General features: G+C 40.2%; 3 protein-coding genes and 2 non-coding genes across 5 annotated transcripts; 3 read left to right on the plus strand and 2 right to left on the minus strand.

The window, feature by feature from the left end:
• Positions 1-2,227: 2,227 nt before the first annotated feature.
• On the minus strand, positions 2,228-2,334 carry LOC126662408 (small nucleolar RNA R71). The gene has a single exon (XR_007635783.1). It is a non-coding gene; the product is annotated as a small nucleolar RNA R71 (small nucleolar RNA).
• A 740-nt stretch (positions 2,335-3,074) lies between these two features.
• Positions 3,075-4,040, plus strand: LOC126661920 (uncharacterized). Its single transcript, XM_050355803.1, has 3 exons — positions 3,075-3,179; positions 3,297-3,358; positions 3,464-4,040. Exons 1-3 carry the CDS (start codon positions 3,075-3,077, stop codon positions 4,038-4,040), a joined length of 744 nt encoding a protein of 247 aa, XP_050211760.1.
• Positions 4,041-6,441: 2,401 nt separating this feature from the next.
• LOC126661921 (uncharacterized) lies at positions 6,442-7,310 on the plus strand. Its single transcript, XM_050355804.1, has 2 exons — positions 6,442-6,573; positions 6,741-7,310. The coding sequence occupies exons 1-2, from the start codon at positions 6,442-6,444 to the stop codon at positions 7,308-7,310; spliced, it is 702 nt and encodes a 233-aa protein (XP_050211761.1).
• An 11,483-nt stretch (positions 7,311-18,793) lies between these two features.
• LOC126662384 (small nucleolar RNA Z43) lies at positions 18,794-18,901 on the minus strand. The gene has a single exon (XR_007635761.1). It is a non-coding gene; the product is annotated as a small nucleolar RNA Z43 (small nucleolar RNA).
• A 3,148-nt stretch (positions 18,902-22,049) lies between these two features.
• Positions 22,050-22,697, plus strand: LOC126659826 (probable histone H2B.3). Its single transcript, XM_050353156.2, has one exon. It carries the CDS (start codon positions 22,123-22,125, stop codon positions 22,549-22,551), a length of 429 nt encoding a protein of 142 aa, XP_050209113.1. The 5' UTR covers positions 22,050-22,122; the 3' UTR covers positions 22,552-22,697.
• Positions 22,698-25,666: the final 2,969 nt, after the last annotated feature.

Raw genomic sequence — 25,666 nt, forward strand, 5'->3', positions numbered from 1 at the left:
CACCGTGCTTTTTCTAGTATTTTGTATATCTTATTGCATGTGTGAGCGTTTCAGGTGTTTGAGAGCATTGCAGAGCATTTTGGCATCAAATATGGGAAGAATCGACGAAAGCAAGGAGCGAGGGAAGCCGGGAAGCGAAATGATCAAGGAAACAAGGCATTTTGCCTTGTCTCGGATCGAGACACCCCCTTTACATAGGTGTCTCGGTCCAAGACACAAGGAACTGATAGGCAGAATGCCCATAAACTATCGTCTCGGACCGAGACACTCCCTCAACTTAGGTGTCTCGATCCGAGACATGCACTAGATGAAGGATCTCAGCTTTCTTTCAATGGATCAAAGGCTCAAGGCCCACTTCCCCATTTAGCTAGACACAACTTGTACTAGGATGACTTTATCTCCTCATTTGTAAAGACTATAAATACAACTTTATCTCTATTTTAGGTTAAGCAATTAATACTCAGATTTTTATTCCTTTTGAAAAGTTGCTTCTCTTAGAATAGATTGAATCTTTTTAGAAATTAGTTTTCCATAGCTTCCACCATTGTTGGTGCTTCGAAGCTTTTATTGCTTTGTAAGGTCTTCATAATTATTGCAAGCTTATTTATTATTGGATCTTTATTATCTCTTATGGTTTATTGCTCTACTCATTTAATTAAGGTAACCCCTCTTTACTTTCTAATGCTCTATTGTTCTTATTCATTGTTTGCTTGTGTTGCTTTAAGCATGAGTGGCTAAACCCCCTTTATTTGGGGGTTGATATGAATCCTAGTTAAGGCATGATTGGGTTAGGGTTAGGGTTTGTGTTGATGTTCTAATTAATATTCTTAAGGCTTGCTTAGATTAGCTACCTAAGTATTGTTGTTAGATTAAGACTCACCTTGAGAGAGGGTTTGTTAATTGGAATTAGATGCTTAATTAGTGACACTATGAGAGTGGGTTAGTAATTAAGTGGCATTTGGGTTGTGATTTACTGTAATGGCCCTAATTGTGTTTAGTTCTACGAGAGTAGGTTAAGCTTGATTAGTTGTGATTTTGTAGCTCTTTGAGGCTCGAGAGAGCGGGAATTGTGATTTAGAAATGCTCGGCCCTCGTTTTATGACCCTAGACCTTAACCCCGATAATGCATGACCTAGGTGGATTGTTGACCTCCAAACCTCTTTTATCATTTGAATTCTCGTTTATAGTTAATCGCTTTTAGTCTTTTACAATTGTTAAATTAATTGTCAATTCTAGTTGTTAGTTGCAAGTTGGTGATTAGTTGAATTGTTAGTGTTAAATTGATTCTTGAATCTAAATCCAATTGTTTGTTGCGCTAAACGAATTGAATAACAACTAAAGTTCATTCTCGTCAATCGCTCTAGATTCACTCCTCGTGGGATCGATATCCGACTTCTGGATTACTACGAGTTGGCTTTTTGCTAACAAGTTTTTGCCGCCGTTGCTGGGGAGTGACGAGTGTTTATTGATTGATTGAAAGTAGTTGTAGTTCGGTCGAGTTAGTTTTATTTTCTGTTTTTTTTTGTTACTATTGTTATTTTTGCTTCTTTCCGGGTTTACGCGTGGTTTGCTTGTTGTTGTTTGTGTAGGAGATCAACTATAGTGTATGCACAATACACGAAGGGCGAATCTTCCACTAGAACAGTTCCAAGCCAACCTCGGGGGATTTGAAAGAAGTGTGAGACGGGAAAATCGTAGGCCCGCTATCATGGAACATGGGGAAGATGATTATGAGGAAGAGCAATATCATCCTCAAGTCGATGGAGTGAGGCAACATCCGCCTCCTCCACTCGATGAGAGAAATCGGCAAGATCAACAAGGGGAAGACCACCCTCAAGTTCAAGGCCATCAAGCGCAAAGGCAAACTTTGGGGGACTTCTTCCACCCGGATGTGGATAACGCCGCCTATGGGTGCTTTGCTCGACCGGTCACCGCGGCCACTTTTGAAATCAAGCCTAGCACGATTCAACTTCTAGAGAATCGATGCGCCTTCTATGGACTACCGAGCAAGGATCCGAATGAACACATTGCAAAGTTCTTGGGGGTTTTGGACACATTCAAGCTTCATAATATTACCGCCGATCAAATCAAGCTCCAAATGTTCCCATTTTCACTAAGAGATAATGCAAGCTTGTGGCTTCGTTCACTACCGAATGCATCAGTCCATAATTGGCGGGACCTTGCTCAAGCTTTTCTCTATAAGTACTTTCCGATGGGGAGAACCGCAAAGTTAACCGAAGACATCATTGACTATTATCAATATGATGGGGAATCTCTTTATGAAACTTGGGAGAGGTTCAAAGATCTCCAAAGACATGTCCCTCATCATCGCCTTGTAAGGGAGCATGTGCTCCAAATATTCTATAATGGCTTGGGTGAGATTACAAGGTCGACCATTGATTCGGCATCGGGTGGTTCTTTGATGCAAAAGACGTTTGATGAAGCTAATGAATTGATTGAGAAATTGGAAATGGTTAGTAGCAATTGGTCCTCGGAAAGAAGAAGACCATCGGCTCAAAAGGCATTAATGACACTTGACCAATCAAAAGAGTTTGAAGCTATGAAGGCCATGAATGCCTCTTTGCAAAGCCAAGTCGATGCCTTGAAGAAGCAAGTGACCCCCCGGAATGCTCCGGTGGCATATGTCCAAGAGGGATGTGAACATTGTGGGGACTTCAATCATGATAGTAGTGAGTGTTATGCCACGGGTCAAGCATGGAGTGAACAAGTGAACTATGTGGGAGGTCAAATGCAAGGAAATGATCCTTACTCGAATACCTATAATCCCGGATGGAGGAACCATCCTAACTTTGGATGGAGAAACCAAGAGGGCCAAGGCAATGCTCAAGGGTCTAATCAAGCGGGTTCAAGCTTCCAAGGTGGAAATAGACCTCCACAACAACAAGAAAATTACCATCACAATCAAGGTCATGGCAACAATTCGGGTGCTAGACCTCAACATCCCCCGGTTTTCAACCTCAAAGAAATATGGATGAAGGGAATATGCTTGCAAGTTGATGGAGGAGATAAGAGAGATGAAGCAACTTTAAAAGAACCAAGCCGCCACTAATCAAATGCTTGAAACTCAAATCTCACAACTTGCTATCAATCTTCAAGGTAGACCTCAAGGGGGATTGCCATCCACTACGGAGAATAACCCTAGAGAACATGTTAAAGCGGTAGAGCTCCAAAGTGGGAGAAACCTTGAGAAAGCCAATGGGAAAAAGCATGTTGTTGAGGAGGATGAGCCTCAAATTGTTGTTGATATAGCAAGCTGAAGTCAAGATTTACCAAAGGAATGTGAGGAAGTGGTTATCGAGGTTGAAGAGCCTTATGTGAGGCCGCCACCGCCGCCACTGTTTGTACCACCGGTCCCATTTCCAAGCCGGTTAAGGAAAGCTCAAGGGGACGAAAAATTTCATAAGTTCCTTGAGATCTTCAAGAAATTGCAAATTAATCTTAGCTTGACGGATGCACTCCGAGAGATGCCGCAATATGCCAAGTTCTTGAAGAACATCATTACCAACAAACGGAGTTGGGATAATGGTGCAACGGTTCCCATTCCGGAAGTGTGTAGCTCAATCATCTTGAATGATCTACCGGCTAAGTTGAAGGACCCATGGAGTTTTTCTATACCTTGCACTATAGGAAATATGAGTTCTATAAATTGCCTATTTGATCTTGGTGCTAGTATTAATCTTATGCCTTTACCTCTTTTCAGGACACTATGTGGAGACCAAACTGTGAAAAGCACCTCGATGGTACTCCAACTAGCGGATCATTCGTTGAAAAGGCCGTTTGGGATTGTTGAGGATGTGCTTGTCAAGGTAGATAAGTTCATCTTTCCGGTTGATTTTGTTATATTGGACTATGCGGTAGACAAGAAGTGCCCAATGATCTTGGGGCGACCCTTTATGAACACCGGAAGGGCTTTGATTGATGTGCATGGTGGGAAGTTGACCTTGAGAATTGATGAAGAAATGGTCGAGTTTGATATGAAGAAAGTTATGAGGGTACCATCGAGGAGGAAGAGTGTATGAGGATTGATTTGGTAGATGACCTCGTGAAGGATCAACTTGAAGCGAACTTGGAAGCGGTTAATCGAGGAAGTATGGAAAATTTTCAAGCTTTTGGAGACTATTCCTCATGTCTCGGATCGAGACTCCCTCTTTCTATAGGTGTCTCGGATCGAGACATAAGGAATGGCCATCCAGGAGCTAACGTCCCGGACCGAGACACATCCCCCACTCAAGTGTCTCGATCCGAGAGAAGGTATAACGAGAGGGATGTGAACTTTCATGAGGTTTCCAAGGTGACGTTCCATTTTGATGAGCTTGACAATGAATATTCCGACGAAGATGCACTCAACACCGAAACTTTGATCATGAATGTGGGGGTTACACCTCCATCCTCTCAAGTACCACCCTAAATGGAGATGAAACCCCTACCTAACCACCTCCGGTACGCTTTTGTGGGAGAAAATGAGACGCTTCCGATCATAATTTCTAACAAGCTTTCGGAAGCGCAAGAGAAGCAAGTTGTTGAAGTAGTGAAGGGTCATGTCTTAGCCATGGGATGGCAAATCTCCGACATCCGAGGCATAAGTCCTCAAGTGGTGATGCACAAGATCCACCTTGAGGATGAAGTCAAGAAGTGTACTCAAAAGCAAAGGAGATTAAATCCGAACATGAAGGAAGTTGTGCACAAGGAAATAGTGAAGCTTCTCGACGCGGGGATCATCTACCCAATCTCTGATAGTGGTTGGGTTAGTCCGGTTCAATGCGTACCCAAGAAGGGAGGAATGACAGTAGTGGAAAATGAAAAGGGGGAACAAATCTCTACAAGAACGGTGACCGGGTGGAGAGTTTGTATCGACTACCAGAGGTTGAACGCGGAGACCCGAAAGGACCACTACCCTCTACCGTTTATTGATCAAATGCTTGAAAGAGTGGCGGGACACAAATATTATTGCTTTCTTGACGGTTACTCCAGGTATAATCAAATACTCATCTTCCCGGATGACCAAGAGAAAACAACATTCACTTGCCCTTACGGTACGTTTGCTTATAGACGGATGCCCTTCGGATTGTGCAATGCCCCCGCAACCTTTCAACGATGTATGACATCGATCTTCAATAATATGGTGGAGGATATAATAGAGGTATTTATGGATGATTTTTCTGTTTTTGGTAATTCATTTGACGGTTGTTTGGCAAATCTTGAGCGTGTGTTGGCACGATGTGAGGAGACCAACTTGGTGCTTAATTGGGAGAAATGCCATTTCATGGTAGAAGAGGGTATTGTGCTTGGGCATAGAATCTCGGAAGCGGGCATTGAGGTTGATAGAGCAAAGACGGAGGTCATTGAGAAATTAGTTGCTCCGGTCACGGTTAAAGGAGTATGGGCATTCTTGGGCCATGCGGGTTTTTATCGCCGGTTCATTTCGCAAGGCCCCTAACAAGCTTGTTAGTAAAAGAAGCCCCTTTTGATTTTACCAAGGAGTGCCATGAAGCGTTTGAGAAATTGAAAGAGGTTCTTGTGACGGCGCCTATTATTTCATCTCCGGATTGGAGCTTACCCTTTGAGCTTATGTGTGACGCAAGCGATCAAGCTTTGGGGTGTTTATTGGGTCAAAGGAAAGATAAGAAGGTGCATGTGATCTACTATGCTAGCCGGACGATGGCGGGAGCGCAACTCAATTACACCACTACCGAAAAAGAAATGTTGGCGGTGGTGTTTGCCTTGGAAAAATTTCGGCAATACTTGCTCGGATCAAAGTCCATCATCTATACCGATCATACCGCCTTGAGATATCTTTTCACTAAGCAAAACGCAAAGCCGAGGCTCATTCGATGGATTCTCCTAATGCAAGAGTTTGACATAGAGATCCGGGACAAGAAAGGTACGAAGAACGTAGTGGCGGATCATCTATCGAGGTTAGAAATTCCGGAGTCTATTCCTTTGGGTGTTGATATTAATGAACGGTTTTCGGATGAAATGCTCATGGGGATATCTAGTTTGGCAACACCTTGGTATGCCGACATTGCTAATTATCTATCCTCGGAAATCATGCCTCCGAATTTGACTCATCACCAACAGAAGAAATTTTTATCCGACGTCAAGAGGTATTTATGGGATGAACTCTACTTATTTAAGATTTGTGGTGATGGGATGATACGGATATGTGTAGATTTGGGAGAAGTGATGACTATTTTGAGTGCTTGCCATGATTCCGAGTATGTCGGGCATTACGGGTCAGCTAGAACCGCCGCTAGAGTTCTTGAGAGCGGTTTCTTTTGGCCGACTCTATTTCGAGATGCCAAGGAGTATGTTGGGCATTGTGACCGGTGTCAACGAGTGGGGAATATCTCAAAGAGAGACGAGATGCCATTGACCTCCATTCAATAGGTAGAAATATTCGATGTTTGGGGGATAGACTTCATGGGGCCATTTCCGATGTCTCATGGGAACCTTTTCATTTTGGTTTGTGTAGACTACGTGTCAAAGTGGGTTGAAGCGGAGGCTTTACCTACGAATGATGCTAAGGTGGTCATACGGTTTCTAAAGCATCTTGTGAATTGTTTTGGCACGCCTAGAGTTGTCATAAGTGATGGGGCTCACATTTTTGCAACCGGGAATTCGAAGCCTTGATGAGAAAGTATAATGTTTACCACCGTGTTGCAACCCCCTACCATCCCCAAACTAGCGGGCAAGTTGAAGTCTCGAACCGCGAGTTGTAGAGAATCCTAGAGAAAACAGTGAATGGGTCAAGGAAGGATTGGTCTTTAAAGCTGGATGATTCATTGTGGGCATATAGAACGGCCTACAAGACTCCACTTGGTATGTCACCCTTTCGAATCGTCTATAGGAAGGCATGTCACCTTCCTTTGGAGTTGGAGCACAAGGCCTATTGGGTGATTAAGAAGCTCAATTACGATTTTAAAATGGCGGGTGAAAAGCGACTTCTTCAACTTAATGAATTGGATGAGATCCGGTTCATGGCCTACGAGAATACTAAGATATACAAGGAGAAAACAAAGAAGTGGCATGATGCACATATCACCCCTAAGGTTTTGAAAGCGGGGTCCTTTGTGTTGCTATACAACTCGAGATTTAAGTTGGTTCCGGGCAAGTTGAAGTCCCGATGGAGTCGGCCATTTAAAATTAAAAATGTGGTAAGTCATGGAGCGGTGGAATTGGAGAATTCTCAAGGCGAGACCTTTAAGGTCAATGGGCATCGATGCAAGCCGTATCTCGGGCCTTTGACCAACCGAGTGGAAGATGAGATATTTTTCATAACTCCTACTTGAGTCCACCATACGACGGTCGAGCTTTCGACTCTAAACAAGCGCACTTGGAAAGCAATCCCAAGCGGTTCGTTTTCACACTTTCACCTTTTACTAGTTGTTTGTTGTTTTAGTATGTTTGATGTTGTTATTTTTCGTAATTTTTGTTCAAGATAACGTCCGATATGTTTCGGTTTTGGATGTGTAGGAGATTGGAATGTGTGCAAAAGTTTGAAAAAAATTTCCCTCCCCTTTTATAAGGTGTCTCGGTCCGAGACACTCATTAAAAAGGGGGGATTTGAAATGTTTTCATTGGCTCCTTCTTTATACACTTGGATTGATGATGTGGCGAAATCGTGGCCTTTCAAATAAAAAAACACACCACAAAGATCAATGACATGGCAAGATCTTAGCCCTTCTCCTCCTCCATTTGAATTTTTATCATAAAAAGACCTCCAACACTTCATCTTCTCTACTTTCTTTTCCTTATTAAGCATAAACTCAATAACCAAAAGCTCCACTCTCTTCCCTCTAGCCAAATTTTTATAAAGCCTTAACCATCACCTATTTCGGTCAAAAATTCAAAACCGACACCACTTTAGAACACCTTTTTCGCTAATCTCCATGTCTCGAACATTAAGATCATCAAAAGCCACCGGTCAAGTTTCCAACCCGCCTATTGAGCAAGAACAAGATGAGCAACCACCACGGGCAATCTGTCATTCCCGCAAGACAACTGCCTCCGGTTCTAGAGTTGTTGGGGTTAACACTCCGGCCGCTTTGACTCGGCGATTCAAGGCTCCATTCCAAATACGTTCGGTAGAGGAGGGTGAGAGGTACGGAAAACTTGCGGATAGAGGTATAGCCCCGCCCTTTGTTATTGATTGGGCTTCAATGAGAAAATTAGCAATTTTTGAAGTGGTGGAGCAACTCATAGGGTGGTTGCAATTAGACAAGATGGCGACGTCATCGCATGATCATTGTAAGGCGCTCACCTATGAGTTTGTCACTACTTTGGTTAAGTCACCCACCGATGATACAGTCATGACATTTCGATTTGGTGGCAAGGAGCGGGAGTACTCCTTGGGCGAATTGAGGGAGGAATTCTCCATGTGGGATTACGGAATCAAATACATGCCGGGGTCCGACGAATTTGATGATAATTTGGCATGGAATGAAGCATTGGGAAAGCCTTCTTTTGATGTCCACACGGCCAAATTAAATCAAGTGCGAGATATCAGAACAATAGTGGTGCTCAAGCAGTATGCGCTCACATATTGCGGGCGCAACGAGTATAGCAAGGTAGCTAGAGCGGACTTGCTCATTTTAAAGGCTCTAAAGTACCCCGATGATGCGGATGTGCAAGTCAATGTTGGATATCGATTTATTAGAATGATGCAAGAGATTCCCGAGGTGGCAGAGAAGATAGGATTTGGGTGGTTTATTCTACAATTGGCAAGAAAGGACCCGGATTTTAATGACAGCAAGTATGTGATTTTACCCCCGCGTGTGATTGACATCGATCACTTGAGAGCTAGCGGGAGCGTATGTGAGCAAGGGCAAGGTGGTTGGCAAGTACAAGAGGGACAATTGGGAAGCCGGGCTTCCGGGGCAACCAATTCCGGAGCGGATGCAAGGATCGCGTAGAGAGGAACCGGCACCAAGGAGGCCGAAAGAGCCGGTTAGAAGGAAAGGAAAAGAAGCGGCCGGAACTAGTGCCGAAGGCAGAAATGTCCACGAATGAGTGCAATGGGAGCCTCCGGCTCCGAATGTCTCGCAAGGCGGAAGTGATTTTGAGGCAATGCAAATTCAGTTCATGGAGGACCAACGAAAAATATGGGAGCGTATGGAGTATAGGCAAAAAAGGCTTCAAGAGCGCCAAAGACGATAAGAGGAAAAGCTAAGGGATTACTTCAATGCCCAAGGAGGGCCACGCTATCCTTCACCTACACCATCTCCAGATACACCGGCGTTTGACTAGCGTGATTTCTTTTTTCTAACTCTATCTCATTCAATTTCTTGCTTTTATTTTATTTCGTGCTTAGGGACTAAGCTAGAAATAGTGTGAGGAGAGTTGTGAAATTGTATCTCGCTCTATCTTTATCGCTTTATGTTGTGTGTTTACTTATCGCTTTATGTTGGTGTGTTTTCCTTATGTTTGTGTTGTTTTGAGTCTAGTTATTGTAGGATGTTTGTGTCACCTCCACTAAACTCTTGTACCAAGCTTGAAATGTTATTAGTGAAAGTTAGTGAATTTGGCAATTATTTGAAATGTATCAACTTTTGCTATCTCTTGTAGTTGAATGCCATAATGCATGTTTCTAGCCTAAACAATTATTCTCAAATGCTTGCTTAATGAGATGTGTATTGGTATGACATGTTGCGAAGGGATAGTGGTGAAATTGACCTTTAGTTGTTGATTCTTGAATTTGACGGTTTAGCTTAATACGGATGCATGATTTGCGATAATTTTGAAGAATTTGTGTTATCTTAATTTTGGGCATGTTTTGGCATAAGAACATAAGATTTGAGCATGAGGCATAACACCACATTTATTTTTTTGAGCATGTTGAGCCTAATTATTTATTGTGAGTGTCGTTTTGTCCGAAATTCCTAGAATTTGCTCGGTGTCCATTCGAGATTACATTGTTGAGTGATTGATGATTAGATGAGTGTGGCATTAGGTGTAAACATTTCTATAGACCACTTTTAAGCTTACCCCTTTTACCTCTAGAAAACACAAGTTTGGGCCTAGACCTTTGTTGATATTACCATATTCATTCGTTAATTCCGTTCTTCCATTTTCACTTTAAACACCTGAACTTGACTTGAGAACTAGTGTGAGGAGTATGAGGTAGTAGCTTGACGAAAACAAAATAGTTTGAACTTGTAATGCTCGGCATACTCGGAATCATGGCAAGCACTCAAAATAGGCATCACTTCTCCCAAATCTACATATCTCTGTATCATCCCATCATCACAAATCTTAAATAAGTAGGGTTCATCCCATAAATACCTCTTGACGTCGGATAAAAATTTCTTCCGTTGATGATGAGTCAAATCCGGAGGCATGTTTTCCGAGGATAGATAATTAGCAATGTCGGCATACCAAGGTGTTGCCAAACTAGATATCGCCATGAGAAGTGATGCCTATTTTGAGTGCTTGCCATGATTCCGAGTATGCCGCACATTACAAGTTCAAACTATTTTGTTTTCGTCAAGCTACTACCTCATCCTCCTTACACTAGTTCTCAAGTCAAGTTCCGGTGTTTAAAGTGGAAATGGAAGAACGGAATTAATGAGTGAATATGGTAATATCAACAAAGGTCTAGACCCAAACTTGTGTTTTCTAGAGGTAAAAGGGGTAAGCTTAAAAGTGGTCTCTCGAAATGTTTACAACTAATGTCACACTCATCTAATCATCAATCACTCAACAATGCAATCTCGAATGGACACCGAGCAAATTCTAGGAATTTCAGACAAAACGACACTCACAATAAATAATTAGGCTCAATATGCTCAAAAAAATAAATGTGGTGTTATGCCTCATGCTCAATTCTTATGTTCTTATGCCAAAACATGCTCAAAATTAAGATAACACAAATTCTTCAAAATTATCGCAAATCATGCATCCGTATTAAGCTAAACCGTCAAATTCAAGAATCAACAACTAAAGGTCAATTTCACCACTATCCCTTCGCAACATGTCATACCAATACACATCTTATTAAGCAAGCATTTGAAAATAATTGTTTAGGCTAGAAACATGCATTATGGCATTCAACTACAAGAGATAGCAAAAGTTGATACATTTCAAATAATTGCCAAATTCACTAACTTCCACTGATAACATTTCAAGTTTGGTACAAGAGTTTAATGGAGGTGACACAAACATCCTACAACAACTAGACTCAAAACGACACAAACATAAGGAAAACACACCAACATAAAATGATAAGTAAACACACAACATAAAGCGATAAAGATAAAGCGAGATACAATTTCACAACCCTCCTCACGCTATTTCTAGCTTAGTCCCTAAGCAAGAAATTTTATGAGATAGAGTAAGAAAAAACAAATCTCGCTAGTCAAACGCCGGTGGATCCGGAGATGGTGTAGGTGAAGGATAGCGTGGGCCTCCTTGGGCATTGAAGTAATCCCTTAGCTTTTCCTCTTGTCGCCTTTGGCGCTCCTGAAGCCTCTTTTGCCTATACTCCATACGCTCCCACATTTTTCGTTGGTCATCCATGAACCGAATTTGCATTGCCTCAAAATCACTTCCGCCTTGCGAGACATTCGAAGCCGGAGGCTCCCATTGCACTCCTTCGTGGACATTTCCGCCTTTGGCACTAGTTCCGGCCGCTTCCTTTCCTTTCCTTCTAACCGGCTCTTTCGGCCTCCTTGGTGTCGGTTCCTCTCTAGGCGATCCTTGCATCCGCTCCGTAATTGGTTGCCCCGGATGCCCAGCTTCCCAATTGTCCCTCTTGTACTTGCCAACCACCTTGCCCTTGCTCACATACGCTCCCGCTCTCAAGTGATCGATGTCAATCACACGCGGGGGTAAAATCACATACTTGTTGTCATTAAAATCCAGGTCCTTTCTTGCCAATTGTAGAATAAACCACCCAAATCCTATCTTCTTTGGTTATGGAGTTTATGCGTAATAAGGAAAAGAAAGTAGAGAAGATGAAGTGTTGGAGGTCTTTTTATGGTAAAAATGCAAATGGAGGAGGAGAAGGGCTAAGATCTTGTCATGTCATTGATCTTTGTGGTGTGTTTTTCTATTTGAAAGGCCACGATTTCGCCACATCATCAATCCAAGTGTGTAAAGAAGAATGAAAACATTTCAAATCCCCCCCCCCTTTTTAATCAGTGTCTCGGACCGATACACCCATGTGAAATGGGTGTCTCGATCCGGGACGTTACAATCTGCCTCCGAGACACCATTAGCAAGGTGTCTTGGTTCGAGACACCTTATAAAGGGAGGGAGATTTTTTTCAAACTTTTGCACACATTCCAATCTCCTACACATCCAAAACCGAAACATACCGGACGTTATCTTAAACAAAAATTAAGAAAAATAACAACATCAAACATACTAAAACAACAAACAACTAGTAAAAGGTGAAAGTGTGAAAACAAACTGCTTGGGATTGCCTCCCAAGTGCGCTTGTTTAGAGTTGAAAGCTTGACCGTCGCATGGTGGACTCAAGTAGGAGTTGTGAAAGATATCTTATCTTCCACTCGGTTGGTCAAAGGCTCGAGATACGGCTTGCATCGATGCCCATTGACCTTAAAGGTCTCGCCTTGAGAATTCTCCAATTCCACCGCTCCATGACTTGCCATATTTTTTAATTTTAAATGGCCCACTCCATCGGGACTTCAACTTGCCCGGAAACAACTTCAATCTCGAGTTGTATAGCACCACAAAGGACCCCGCTTTCAAAACCTTAGGGGTGATATGTGCATCACCCGGATCTCATCCAATTCATTAAGTTGAAGAAGTCGCTTTTCACCCTCCATTTTAAAATTGTAATTGAGCTTCTTAATCACCCAATAGGCCTTGTGCTCCAACTCCAAAGAAAGGTGACATGCCTTCCCATAGACGATTCGAAAGGGTGACATACCAAGTGGAGTCTTGTAGGCCGTTCTATATGCCCACAATGAATCATCCAGCTTCAAAGACCAATCCTTCCTTGACCCATTCACTGTTTTCTCTAGGATTCTCTTCAACTCGCGGTTCGAGACTTCAACTTACCCACTAGTTTGGGGATGGTAGGGGGTTGCAACACGGTGGTAAACATTATACTTTCTCATCAAGGCTTCGAATTCCCGGTTGCAAAAATGTGAGCCCCCATCACTTATGACAACTCTAGGCGTGCCAAAACGATTCACAAGATGCTTTAGAAACCGTATGACCACCTTAGCATCATTCATAGGTAAAGCCTCCGCTTCTACCCACTTTGACACGTAGTCTACACAAACCAAAATGAAAAGATTCCCATGAGACATCGGAAATGGCCCCATGAAGTCTATCCCCCAAACATCGAATATTTCTACCTATTGAATTGAGGTCAATGGCATCTCATCTCGCTTCGAGATATTCCCCACTCGTTGACACCGGTCACAATGCCCAACATACTCCTTGGCATCTCGAAATAGAGTCGGCAAAAAAAAAACCGCTCTCAAGAACTCTAGCGGCGGTTCTAGCCAACCCGTAATGCCTGGCATACTCGGAATCATTATGGAAGAATTTAGTGTTACGATCTCCCTCCCGCAACCAATCTGCTCTAGACCGCTGCTTCCACATTGTTTCTTCCTTAAACAACAAATCATCAATTTCACTGTTAACCGCATTAAAATATGCCTTAATCACGTCAGTAAAAGGCACATCCTGCAGTTTTTTAAGCTCATTCAACTTATCCTTAAGCTTTCGTCTAACACTACCAAAATTCAAGTAAGCCCACGACTTGAGAACATTGTCGCAGGCCTCAATTTTCCCCATCAACCCGACATTCCCACCAACTTCAAATCTCCATGCATCTCGGATAACCTCTTCACACTGCTCATGCATCATCCACATGTTCTCAAATCGGTATGGTTTGGCAGCTCGTGAGATGGGGTCATTTAAAGTGTCCAAAAGAATCGGACCGAGCTTGAATATTCTGATCGTTGCTACGCATATTGGACCAAGTAAACGCGGGTCCTTCAAATCCCAGGTCTTCTACTTCACAATCATAAAGAGCGTTACGAAATCCATCAATCTCTCTCTGCTCTCGAAGTCTACCACCAAACTTTTCATCATGAGACAAACAAAGATTAAAGTCGCTAAAGCAGAGAAGCGGCCCTTATAGACCCACACAAACATCACGCATATGATCAGTCGTACGCCATTTGTTACCCGTTTTAGACCACCCATAAATACCCATGTCACACCACTTGAAATTAACCGACTCATCAACCGAAGAAAACACAATATACTAGAGAACCCAACGATATCTACAACAATGGATTTTTTCTAGAAGAGAATTAATCCACCTTTGCGACCAACACAATCAACCGTAAAGGAATTAAACAAATGAAAACTCCTTTTAATGTTAACCAATTCACTATCAACGAGTTTGGTTTCCATTAAAAAAAAACATATCCGGGGAATAGTGAGAAACAAAATGTTTAAGCGCACGTACCGTCCAAGGATTCCCCGCTCCTTGGAGGTTCCAACTGAAGAGTTTCATTGCATCCGGCGAGGTTGCTTACCAACCTCCGCCGATATCTCAATATTGTCGAACTTATCCAATAACCCATCTCTTGCTTTTTTAGAGAAAAGATTATTTGGATCCATAAAAAGATCTGAGCTTTGATAAGGGACCGTTTAGAACCTCCTCCGGACTTCGAGCTCTCCCCCTCTCCCACTCCCTGACCTCTGTTACTTTTACTTCGCGTCCACGTAGACTTCTTCGTGGCTTTATTACTGCTTAGGGTAGCAATACGCGCTAATGTTGCTATCTGATCAGTATTTTGAACCTGAGTTACATCAACATCCACAAAGCCCTCACATGTATCCATTGGGACTTTATTTTTAGCTAACGTCGTTCCTACGCCTCCCTCCTTATCATGGTGAACAAGCTTCTGCGCCCTAAAGAGATTCTCAACCTCAGTAACATCACCATTACCACCCAAGTTCAATACTCTTCTAACCGCCGGTGGCCTGTTGACTTCATCCTCGTGAACCTCATCTTCAACAGCATCGTTTCTTCTTTTATTGTCCTCACTGCTCTGAGATTTTTTTTCTGTTCCATCATCAACCATTTCCTAGGTGTGGCTCTCAACACAGGACCGTATGGCCACTCCGTCACTTCCGTCTCATCCGGCTTTGTTTCACAATCAGCTATAGTGTGGTCGAAGAGCCCACACCAATAACAAAAAATTTGACTCTTTCATATTTGAAAGAAATCCAACACTTCTCACCCAATCGACAACCTTCGTCCCTCTAATCAGCGGTTTAGTGGCATCAATCATCACCCGCACTCGACAAAACCTGTTCCATACACAATCATTATCATCGTTCCATTCAAGAACTCTCCCTACCTTTCCGCATATTTTTCCAATCGCAGCTTTTCCCCTACAGTTCAACAGTAAATCATAGATACGTAGCCAGGTAGGACATTCCTTCAGTCCCAAATTGTTAGGTTGCATATTCCCCATCATGGGCTCAAAGATGATTAGTTGTTTATCAAAGTGCCACGGTGATTCACGCATAACCTTAGCTCTATCTGTTTTTGAAAAGAATTCGCAAACGAATAGATTATCCTCTATATCTCTTTCATCTCAAAACCTTTCGCCATCCTCCATGCATTGTTCAACGCATTGCGCATATGGGTAGATTGTAAGGTTTCTTGGTGAACAGCTTGCAAACTAGGCTTAGTTCAGCCTTTGTTTCGATATCTTCGTCTACCACGTCTTCCAAATTGATCGCCGAACACTCCGTCAGTCTGAGATTGGCGCACATATCAGCCAACTCTCCTCAGGGAATAGGTATTATCACAACAAGCAGATAGCAAGAGAAACGGAACTAATCCGAGCAGAAATCTTCAGTTTGAAGAAAAGAAACCCTAACCTAAAAGCCAGGGCAGAGAGATAGCTCCACAAATATAGGGAGATAAGAAATGAAGGACTTAGAATGGCTAATTAGCCAAGATACATATGTCCTTATGAAGAAGGAAAGAAACAAAGGGATCAAGAGCAGAGAAAGAAAAACGACGATCATCATCGATCCGCCGCCATTTCACCGTTTCTCGTCCAAATCACGAATTTTTTATATCGATTTGTTCAGAATTTCATTCTCTATCATCTATGGGCTTCAAATCGAGGTAAACTCGACGTTTTTTGTTGCGAGAATTAATGAATAAGGGTTATTTCGTTTTAAACGAATTAAATGAATCGTAATCGCGTTTCTATTGTCGTTTTTGGTGAGATTTGAATTGGGTTATATGTTAAAATTAAGTGGAAGCATGTCGGGAGTATCGAGAAGTGGCGAAGCGCCCGGAAAATAACTTTTTCGGGGGCTACACGTCAGTGTGCGGGCGGACGGTGTGTGCGAACGCACGGGACCTTTCGTGCGCTCGCACAGCCAGTAATCATATATGTTTGAATATTTTGCCCCGTTTTAACCTAAATTTCCGACTTTAAGTATTTTGTTATCCTTTTAAACATTGTTTTGTTTTAATATTATGATATTACACTATAGCCCTCAATTACACTATCAATTTATTGTTTAACTTTTTCATTATGCAAAATTGTGTTTTACGGCTAATTGTTGGTTCTAAGTAATTTTTTTTTTTAAATGATTTAAAATGATGTTTAAAAATTGGAGATAAAAATATATATGTAAATAAAATAGAGATGGAAATTTAAAAAAAAAAGATAGAAAAAAATTAGTAGCTAAAATTACAAGTAAAAGAGAATGAAAATAAATAGTTTTATAAAGTACGGACAATTTAGTCCAATAAAATTGTTCTTTTAAATTTTTGAAATTCATTAGCAAATTCCACATATTTTAGTTGGATTTACGATTCCTCAAATTATAACTAAACTCATTTCCAAAATTTCAATTCTAAAAATTGTTTTAATACATTCATTTATTCCAAACACAAAAATTTGGAAATAAATTGTAGATGATTTCGAAAATGGTACCTTAATGTGCTGCCTGGCTTTCAGATCTGGCTAGGAGAGGTATATATATTCTCTTGTCAAAACCCCCTAAGTTCGATTACGACGGACATGAAAAGACTTGAAATGTGCAAAAAGGGCAGCTGATAACAATATCTGTGGCTGTACACTGAGAGCTACAATTATGTAGAAAGATAGAAACTGATCTGAAAAGTTAAAAAATAAAATAAGAAATTATCTAGCCTCACCACCATTCATGGAGACATAGAAAATGTTCTGTGATGTGCAGTTTCAATTCCAAGGCGCACATAATGTATATAATTAGCTCCAGGTATCATCCTACTAATTCTCACTTCTTATATTTCTATCTACACATTACGCGCCATCTACGAGGACCATAATCGTGTTCTTTTGGATATAATTCAATTCTTAATCATATGCCATTTTCACCTTTAAAAATCAAATAGGACATTACAATCATATTGTGTAAAGGCAGTTATTTTCCTATAATTTTGAAATTCTATGGATAAAACAAAATGTAAAATTTTGTCAATATTTTATAAAAAAAATGCAACTAAACAAGTTACCTGCATATGCACACAAGAAATGCAGTTTTGTTGCGTCTTGATGCTTCACTCTCATCCCCCGCACATCAACAATGCAAATGATCGAAGGTTCAGCAACACGAGCCATACTTTCACCATCCATTCGGATACAAGGTGTGAAATACTGCAAACATAGAGCAGCCAATGTGCTGGTCAGATGGGGCAAGCGAAGAGATTTGCAGGAAGAGCAACATAAACATCGAGAAACATAAAACTATCAAGTTCAAGTACTACAATGTCACAAGACAAATTTAATTCATTAGAGTAAAAACAAAGCACAAAACAATTATCTGAAATGAAAATGTAAAGAAGGGGACCACATCTATTCATATGCAATTTATAAATATACCTTTCAAGTATACAAAACTATTCATAACATAAATAATTGTATAGGTAGTTCATCAAAGACAGAATATTTAAGTGATAAGGAACAAAGAAGAAATAAATATAGAATGCATCTTTGCGGTCGGATATTGTTTTTATACAGTTACTTTATCAATGAGATGTAATTTAGTCAATTTTTTTAAAAAAAAACTATTGAACACCCCATTTGTTTCTTGCATTCAACCATATTCCCAAATCTGCACATGTAAAATCCATGAGAAACATCTACACAAACACACTAAGGATTCAGTAAAATGAATGGAAACTCTTGCTTGTAATGATTGTGATGTTTGCATACAAAAAAGTTTGAGAAAAATACCCATAAAAACGAAGAAAATCCCTGTGCTTGCTGCTGCATGATTTGTAAAACTGAGCTCCAAAAATTTCAGAGATACTCCTCCAGTAGCTGGAGGAAAAACCCATGTGCCACATCCAGATCTTCCAGTCCTTTTCGCCTGGTAGGAGTACTTCTGAGGGTGCCTTATCGATGAGTATAACAATGAACATGCGCTTCTGACGGCACCTCTTGACATTGGCATCTTTAGCAAGAAGAAATTGGCATCTTTTGTTGATTCATTCCCTACCAAAGAAAGGAACAGATGAAAAAGAAGAAGAGTAAAAAAAAATGTTCATTGAAATGAAAAGAATTGCTCTTCATCATAGACAAGTAATCAATGGCCAACAGGCTGGAGGAAGAAGGCCAAGTTGCTAAAAGGACACAACCTGCTGAATAAAGTATCAAAACTTGACAGGTTTAGAAACTCGATCGTACTCGAGAGCCTTCCAAAGAACAGCAGTGCAACAAGAAAAGGTAATCAGATATTAGCAATTGAATAAATTGACTGTATAGGACTCAGAATATGGGTGGTGGTGATATATCAGGATGGTCATCAAGGCACACTATGCAGTATGCCATTAAGACGAACGAGACCAATGACACAAATCATCGCACTGCCTTTCAATCTAACTGACCAGTTAATTAAAAAATCATGACAGAAATAAACAAAATATAATCTAAAATTAACTAAAAAGACTGAAAAAATTAATTATGTAATCATAGGTTTATCATATTAAGTGACAATTACACCATTTCTTCATCACTGACTACTACACATTTCTAACAACCCAATCAACAAACCATAGGTCCATAAGACAAGGATAAAATTTAAAGCCTTGTTGAAAATTAAAATTAATAAAAACTGTAACAGATTAAGGATCAGCCTCAGGATCAGCCTCGTTGAAGATATTAGATAGATCAACATAACTTGTTTTACATTATGACAATGTTTACAGCCTCAATGACAATAAGAAAACTTGGCATAGCAACTAATACAGCATATGTGCAAATCATGAGATTTTCATACATTTTTTCAGTCTTTAAATTCGGTATTACATATGCAGGTACATGAGCCAACTTACAATCTTTTAATGCAAAGGAATTACCAAATTGCTTCAAATTTGACTCTATTAAACAGATTCACATAAACAATTGACAATGTAAATCAAAATTGAATACCACTTGCAGAAGAATCACAACATTCTCTTGAATACACAGACACAAAAATTCAATCAATAGAGAATTAAGAGAACCAATATTTCAGAAAACATTGCAAGAAAATAAATATTCTTTATAATCATCAAAACCAAATTGCAGGAACCCAAGAACAGAAACAATCAAAATAAAAAGAAATTCAAAAACAGAAACAATCAACATAAAAACTGACCTCATGAGGAAGAAAAAGGAATTGATTAGGCATCTCATCTGATTCTTCTTCTTGCCAATCACAAAATCTTGAACAGTCTCTGGTCCTTCAATTATACAACCCAAATAAATCAATTATTAAAGACAAAAAAAAAATTCAAATCAAAAACAACGAAAAGAAAAGAATCTGGAGAGAGTTGTGAATTTATTATAATTTTTTGAATTTGGAGAAACACTGTGTATTACCAACGGTCTTATTTCTTTTTATAGGAAGAGAGCAAAGAGAACGTTATGAATCTTCTTCCTTAGCCTCTACTACTACTTCCAACGGTCTTATTTTTTTCATTCACTCTTGACCGTTTGATTGTTCTTCATCTAACGCTAAATATTTGCTAGCCGTTGGACAGAGAGGCAAATGCTACAGCTGGGCCTGTGCTATATATGGGCCTTAAGTAAACATTCCTATACATGTATGGTAATTTGATTTAATTTAATTTAGTCATGATGATTAATTTAATTTATTATAAATATATTGATTTAATTTTTAATTGTCTTAGCAATATTGTACATGCATGCAAAATTTTATGGTAAGTTAATTTAATTTAATTTATGATGATAATTTAATTTAATTTTTTATCAATATCTTTTTAATTTTAATTATCTTTATATTTGTACATTCATATAGAATATTTTTTTTATATATAAAATGGATCGAATCGGAGTTTCCTTAGGTAGCCACCGACCTACAGTTACCCTTAAACTTCCGTGCTTTTCCAACTAAAATAGCGTAAGAGAAAGAGGAATTCATTGACTTCGAACAAAAAAAAAGGAGATCAATGAGTCTTCTTTTACGCTCTTTTTCTTCTTCTTCATTTTAATTGGCTTCCTCCAAACGGTCCCATTACATCTTGTGCGTTTCATACTTTTTGAGACCATAAGCTCGAAAAAATGATAGACGGATAGGAACGAAGTCACTCTACTGACAAGTTACGAGAGGAAGTTGCTCTCTAAGGATTTATTTTTTCTTATTTTTTTTGGGTTAGTAATTTGGACAATTTACATTAGTCTTTATATTTATTTGTTTTCACATGTATCGCATTGTTCATATTTTTTAATAAGTTACAACTATTATTTTTTTTACTTAAGTAGCAATTTGCCCCTTCAACTTGTAAGTAATGGGTAATTAATACATAAATTAATTTTGTTGACAAATAAATACACGAATTTGGTTGTTATGGGCAATTAGCACATTTTGGCAAATTAACTTACATGTTAAGGAGGCAAATTGCCAATTTAAGAGACAATTAACTTACAAATTGAGGGGACAAATTGTCAAAATGGGCCAAATTGCCCATAATCACAAAGTCCGTGTACTGATTAGCCCACAAAATTAATTTATATGTTAATTGCTCATTGCTTACAAGTTTAAGGGCATATTGCCACTTAAGTCCTCTAATATATAATACCAATTGTATACAAAAAAAAAAAGGCTTAATTCCTTAAAAAACCCTCACCTTGCATTTTTTTTTCGTTTATACCCTGACCTTGTAAAAACACCATTTGTACCCAATTTTGAGCTTTTATGTTTCATCTCTACCCAAAAGCATTAAATTGTACTCTTTTCATTTGAAAAAGAGTTTAAAACAATCCTTCATTTTTAACTTATATACTAATTAGATATTAAAGTTATTAATAGTACAAAAATACCATTTTCTTCAAAAAATTAAAAATAATAATAATTTTTTTTAATTTTTTTTAAAAAAAATTCCGAATTTTTTGTTTATTTTTTTAATTTTTTTAATTTTTTTAAAAAATATTTCCAACAAAAAAATTAAAAATTATAATAATTTTTTTATTATTTTATATAATTAAAAAAATTAATTAATTATTTGGATATATTTGATCATTTTTTAAGTTTAAGGATTTATTTGTATTTTTAAAAATAGAAAAAAGTATGTTTTAACTCTTTTCTAAATGAAAAGAGTACAATTTAATGCTTTTGGGTAGGGATGAAACATAAAAACCCAAAATTGGGTACAAATGATGTTTTTACAAGGTCAGAGTATAAACGAAAAAAAAGTGCAAGGTGGGGGTTTTTTAAGAAATTAAGCCAAAAAAAAACAAAAAAAAATTGTATTTTCAAAGATTTTAGATTTTGTTTCATTGTAAGAAAAAAGTTAAATTTTCTTCTATACTGTACTTCAAAAAAGACCCGCGAAATCCCACAATCCCAAAAATCGCAATTTCACAAATACCGCTAAAACCAAAATTCATTCAAACCTCTCTTCCAAATCCAGCCGTCCATCTCCATCTCCACCATCCACGTCATCAATCCGCATGACACCAAAACCAACCAATAACATTTCTCCATTCCTCTCTATATAAACAAAACAACAATCGTAACTCTTCACTTACCAGAACCACTCAAAACAATTAAATTTCTCCTCAAATTCAAAAGAATTTAGAATCCGAAGAGATGGCACCAAAGGCAGCGGAGAAGAAACCCGCCGAGAAGAAGCCGGCGGAGAAAGCCCCAGCGGCGGCGGAGAAGAAGCCACGAGCGGAGAAAAAGCTTCCCAAAGAAGGAGCCTCCGTGACCGACAAGAAGAAAAAGAGAACGAAGAAGAGCGTGGAGACGTACAAGATCTACATTTTCAAGGTGCTGAAGCAAGTTCATCCTGATATCGGAATTTCCAGCAAGGCTATGGGCATCATGAACTCGTTTATTAACGATATTTTCGAGAAGCTTGCTCAGGAATCTTCGAAGCTGGCTAGGTATAACAAGAAGCCTACCATTACTTCTCGCGAGATTCAGACTGCTGTGAGATTGGTTTTGCCTGGGGAGTTGGCTAAGCATGCTGTTTCTGAAGGGACTAAGGCTGTTACTAAGTTTACCAGCTCTTAGATTAGGGTTTGTTTTTAGGGTTTGGTTTGTTGGAAATTGGGGATCTAGGGTTTTTTTTTGGATGTAAAGGGTTAGATTTGGTGTTAATTTTTCTATGTTATAGTTTAATTTTGTTATGAACTAATGAAATTTCTATGGTTTTTTTATTTTGGGTACTGCAGTTGTTAACAGTTTGAAATTGATTAAAAAGTTGGTTGATCCAATTTGTTTAATTACTGTCTTGTTTTAATATTTAGATTTTAGGTTGTTAATTAAAAATTTAAGTAGTGACCAATCTGATAAAGATTTAAAATATAAGAAATGTTTACTAGACAAGAATTGAAGTTTCTGAATCTTTTAATATTCAAATGAGTAATTAGAATTATGAGATAGATTTTCTGATGTATTTAGGTCTGTTCAACTTGACATCTTAATCTGAGTCATGAAACTTGGGAAGGTTTTGTGGCTGAGTTAGAGTGAGTTGACTCAGCTTGTTGATAACTTGGTAAAATTTGAGAATTGCTGAGAGATTGTGTTAGCTGCTTGTTAACAGGAACAGATGAAAGAAAAATCCTTGCAGCCAATTGACTGTGATGTATCTCTAGTAAAGGATCTCATTGATTGGGATTATACGTGGTGGATAAACTGCTGTATTTATGTTTACACCGGCCCAAATAATTACCGGATCGAGCTTCATGTGGGCTTATCAGGGATTAAGGCCCAACGGAAAGCCTTTTTATTATTGCTTTTTCTATTTTATTAGGAGTTTGTAGCTCGATAGGAGTAATTTGCTTTCAGAGTCTTAGTCCTAGTTAAATTAGGAGTCTTAATTATGAGGAGCTATAAATAGCTCAGAGCTTTATTATTTTTGTATCAACAAATCAATCAATCAAAAACCAAGCCCAGTGCTTTTTATCCCGCAATCTCCGGATTGTTTTAATTTAGGAGTAGTTTTCGGTATTAATCTCGCCTGAGTCCGTGACTCCCAGATTATTATCTTTTAGATCACGTGGTTAAGTGTCTTTAACCAAACAAGCCCTGTGAATATCTGCATAGGTTCGTTAAAGTATCAAACCTCAAACCGATCCCGATTATAAATTCAAAGATTCGAGTCCGGAATATTTCCAGGCGAACATCTTTTGGCGACTCCACTGGGGAACAGTTTATGGTTAGCACAAAAACGGACTTTAAAGACGATTCCAGGCACGCTCGGTCTATACGCCGACAACAACGGAAGGAAGGTGACATAGTAGACGAATCAGATTCGGATAGAGCAGAAACCATGGCCAAGGACAAACAGGTGAACCAATCAAGCAAGGCGCCGAATACAACGGACGCCGAGGGGAGCCTACCTAAGGACAAGGTCGACGACGCGACCGATGACATGATAGACTACTCACGCCAGCTTCCTCCCTCTCGCCCTTCTTTATCACAGGCCGACTTCTCGGCCATGAGGGGCGAAATAGCGCAAGAGAACAAGCAAATGTTCGACGGTGCTATGCATCAGATGTCCGAAGTAATGAGGAACATCATGGCCGACCAAACGTCGGTCCAGAGGCAGATCCAAGGGAACTTAGATGGCCTCAACAAGGCAATGGAGAACCTAGGGCGATTATTCTCTGGGCAATCCGCCAACGATCAAGGGTACAGAAGGGCCGAACAGAACCAAACACCGAGCCGTTTTGGTCAACCAGGTGGTTCGGCCGAACAACAACCCAACAAGATGGGGTATACATATGGTTCCGTTAAGCTCTTAACAAGGAACGAGGCCGAGTTCTCAGGAAGGGCCGATCATCCAGGAGCAAGCTCGTCCAACCCACAAGGCGAGGCTAGACCACAAGGGGAAGCTACTGGAGCCAACACCCAGGAGCCCAACACGGGCGAACGATCGTACTCCGAGGGGGGCGACCCAAGTATATACAATCAAGGGCAACTCGTGGACATGCTAGAAAGGCTCGGGGTGGACCTTCGACCTATGCCTCGCCCATCGTACATGAAACCGTATCCAGACTGGATCGACAAGTTATATCCTTTCCCAAGGGGGTATAAAGTGCCAGAGTTCAGCTTGTTTTCGGGCGAGGAGAAGGGCCAATCGACGGTTGAACATGTCGCCCGGTTTTCAGCCCAATGCGGCGAAGCAGCCGCTCACGATTTCTGGAAGCTCCGGCTTTTCGCCAGCTCTTTGACGAAAATGGCGTTCACGTGGTACTCTAGATTGTCGCCCAATTCGGTGGACACATGGAAGGATCTCGAGATCCTCTTCCATGAAGAGTTTTACAGAGCACCACCTGATGTCACCCTAGCTGACCTCGCCCGAATCTCCCAACTACCGAGTGAGTCGGCGGAAAAGTATATCGGCCGATTTAGAAATCTCAGGACTAGGTGCTCCACCAAAATGTCAGAGGCCGATTGCGTACCCATGGTGGTAAGAGGAATGAGTTTCGCCATGAGGGAACACTTCGAGGGCCACAGGTTTCGCGACTTGTTCGAGCTAACGAACAGGGTGACTAGCTACGAAAGACTCCTCCAGGAAAAAGAGCAGAGGAGAGGCGCATCTAAAGGGACCTATTACAAAGACCAGCTCGACGTGGCCTTGGTGTCCGATAGCGAGGATAGTGGTTCCGAGGATGAGGTCAACATGGCCGAATTTTTGGGAACGAAACCCCTGGAATGTTCGGCCTTGCGAAAGCCTGGCTTTGTTAAAAGGAATAAGACCGCGGTGGTACAAAAAGAGTATTCATTCGACTTGACTAAGGCCGACGACATATTCGATGCCCTGTTGAAGGATGGGCAGATTGCCCTAAGCGAAGGACATACGATTCCACCGTCGGAAGAGCTAGTCGGTAAGGATTATTGCAAGTACCATAATTCCTGGAGGCACAGTACGAACAACTGCGTAAACTTCAGAAACGTGGTTCAGAAGGCGATTAACGAAGGGAAACTTTTGTTCCCAACAAAGAAAGAGGCCGATGCCAAATACGTGTCTATTAACACAGTTCGGCCTCACTTTGATAGCTACCTGGAGCAAGGGCAGATACGGAGCAAGTGGAATCCAAGAAGACCCAAGCCAAGAGTAGAGACCGATGGTTCTAAGTGGCGAGGAGAAAAAAGGCAACCTCAACAACAGAAGAGGAAG

The sequence above is a fragment of the Mercurialis annua genome, linkage group LG8 (assembly GCF_937616625.2).
Source record: "Mercurialis annua linkage group LG8, ddMerAnnu1.2, whole genome shotgun sequence".
NCBI classification, from domain to species: domain Eukaryota; kingdom Viridiplantae; phylum Streptophyta; class Magnoliopsida; order Malpighiales; family Euphorbiaceae; genus Mercurialis; species Mercurialis annua.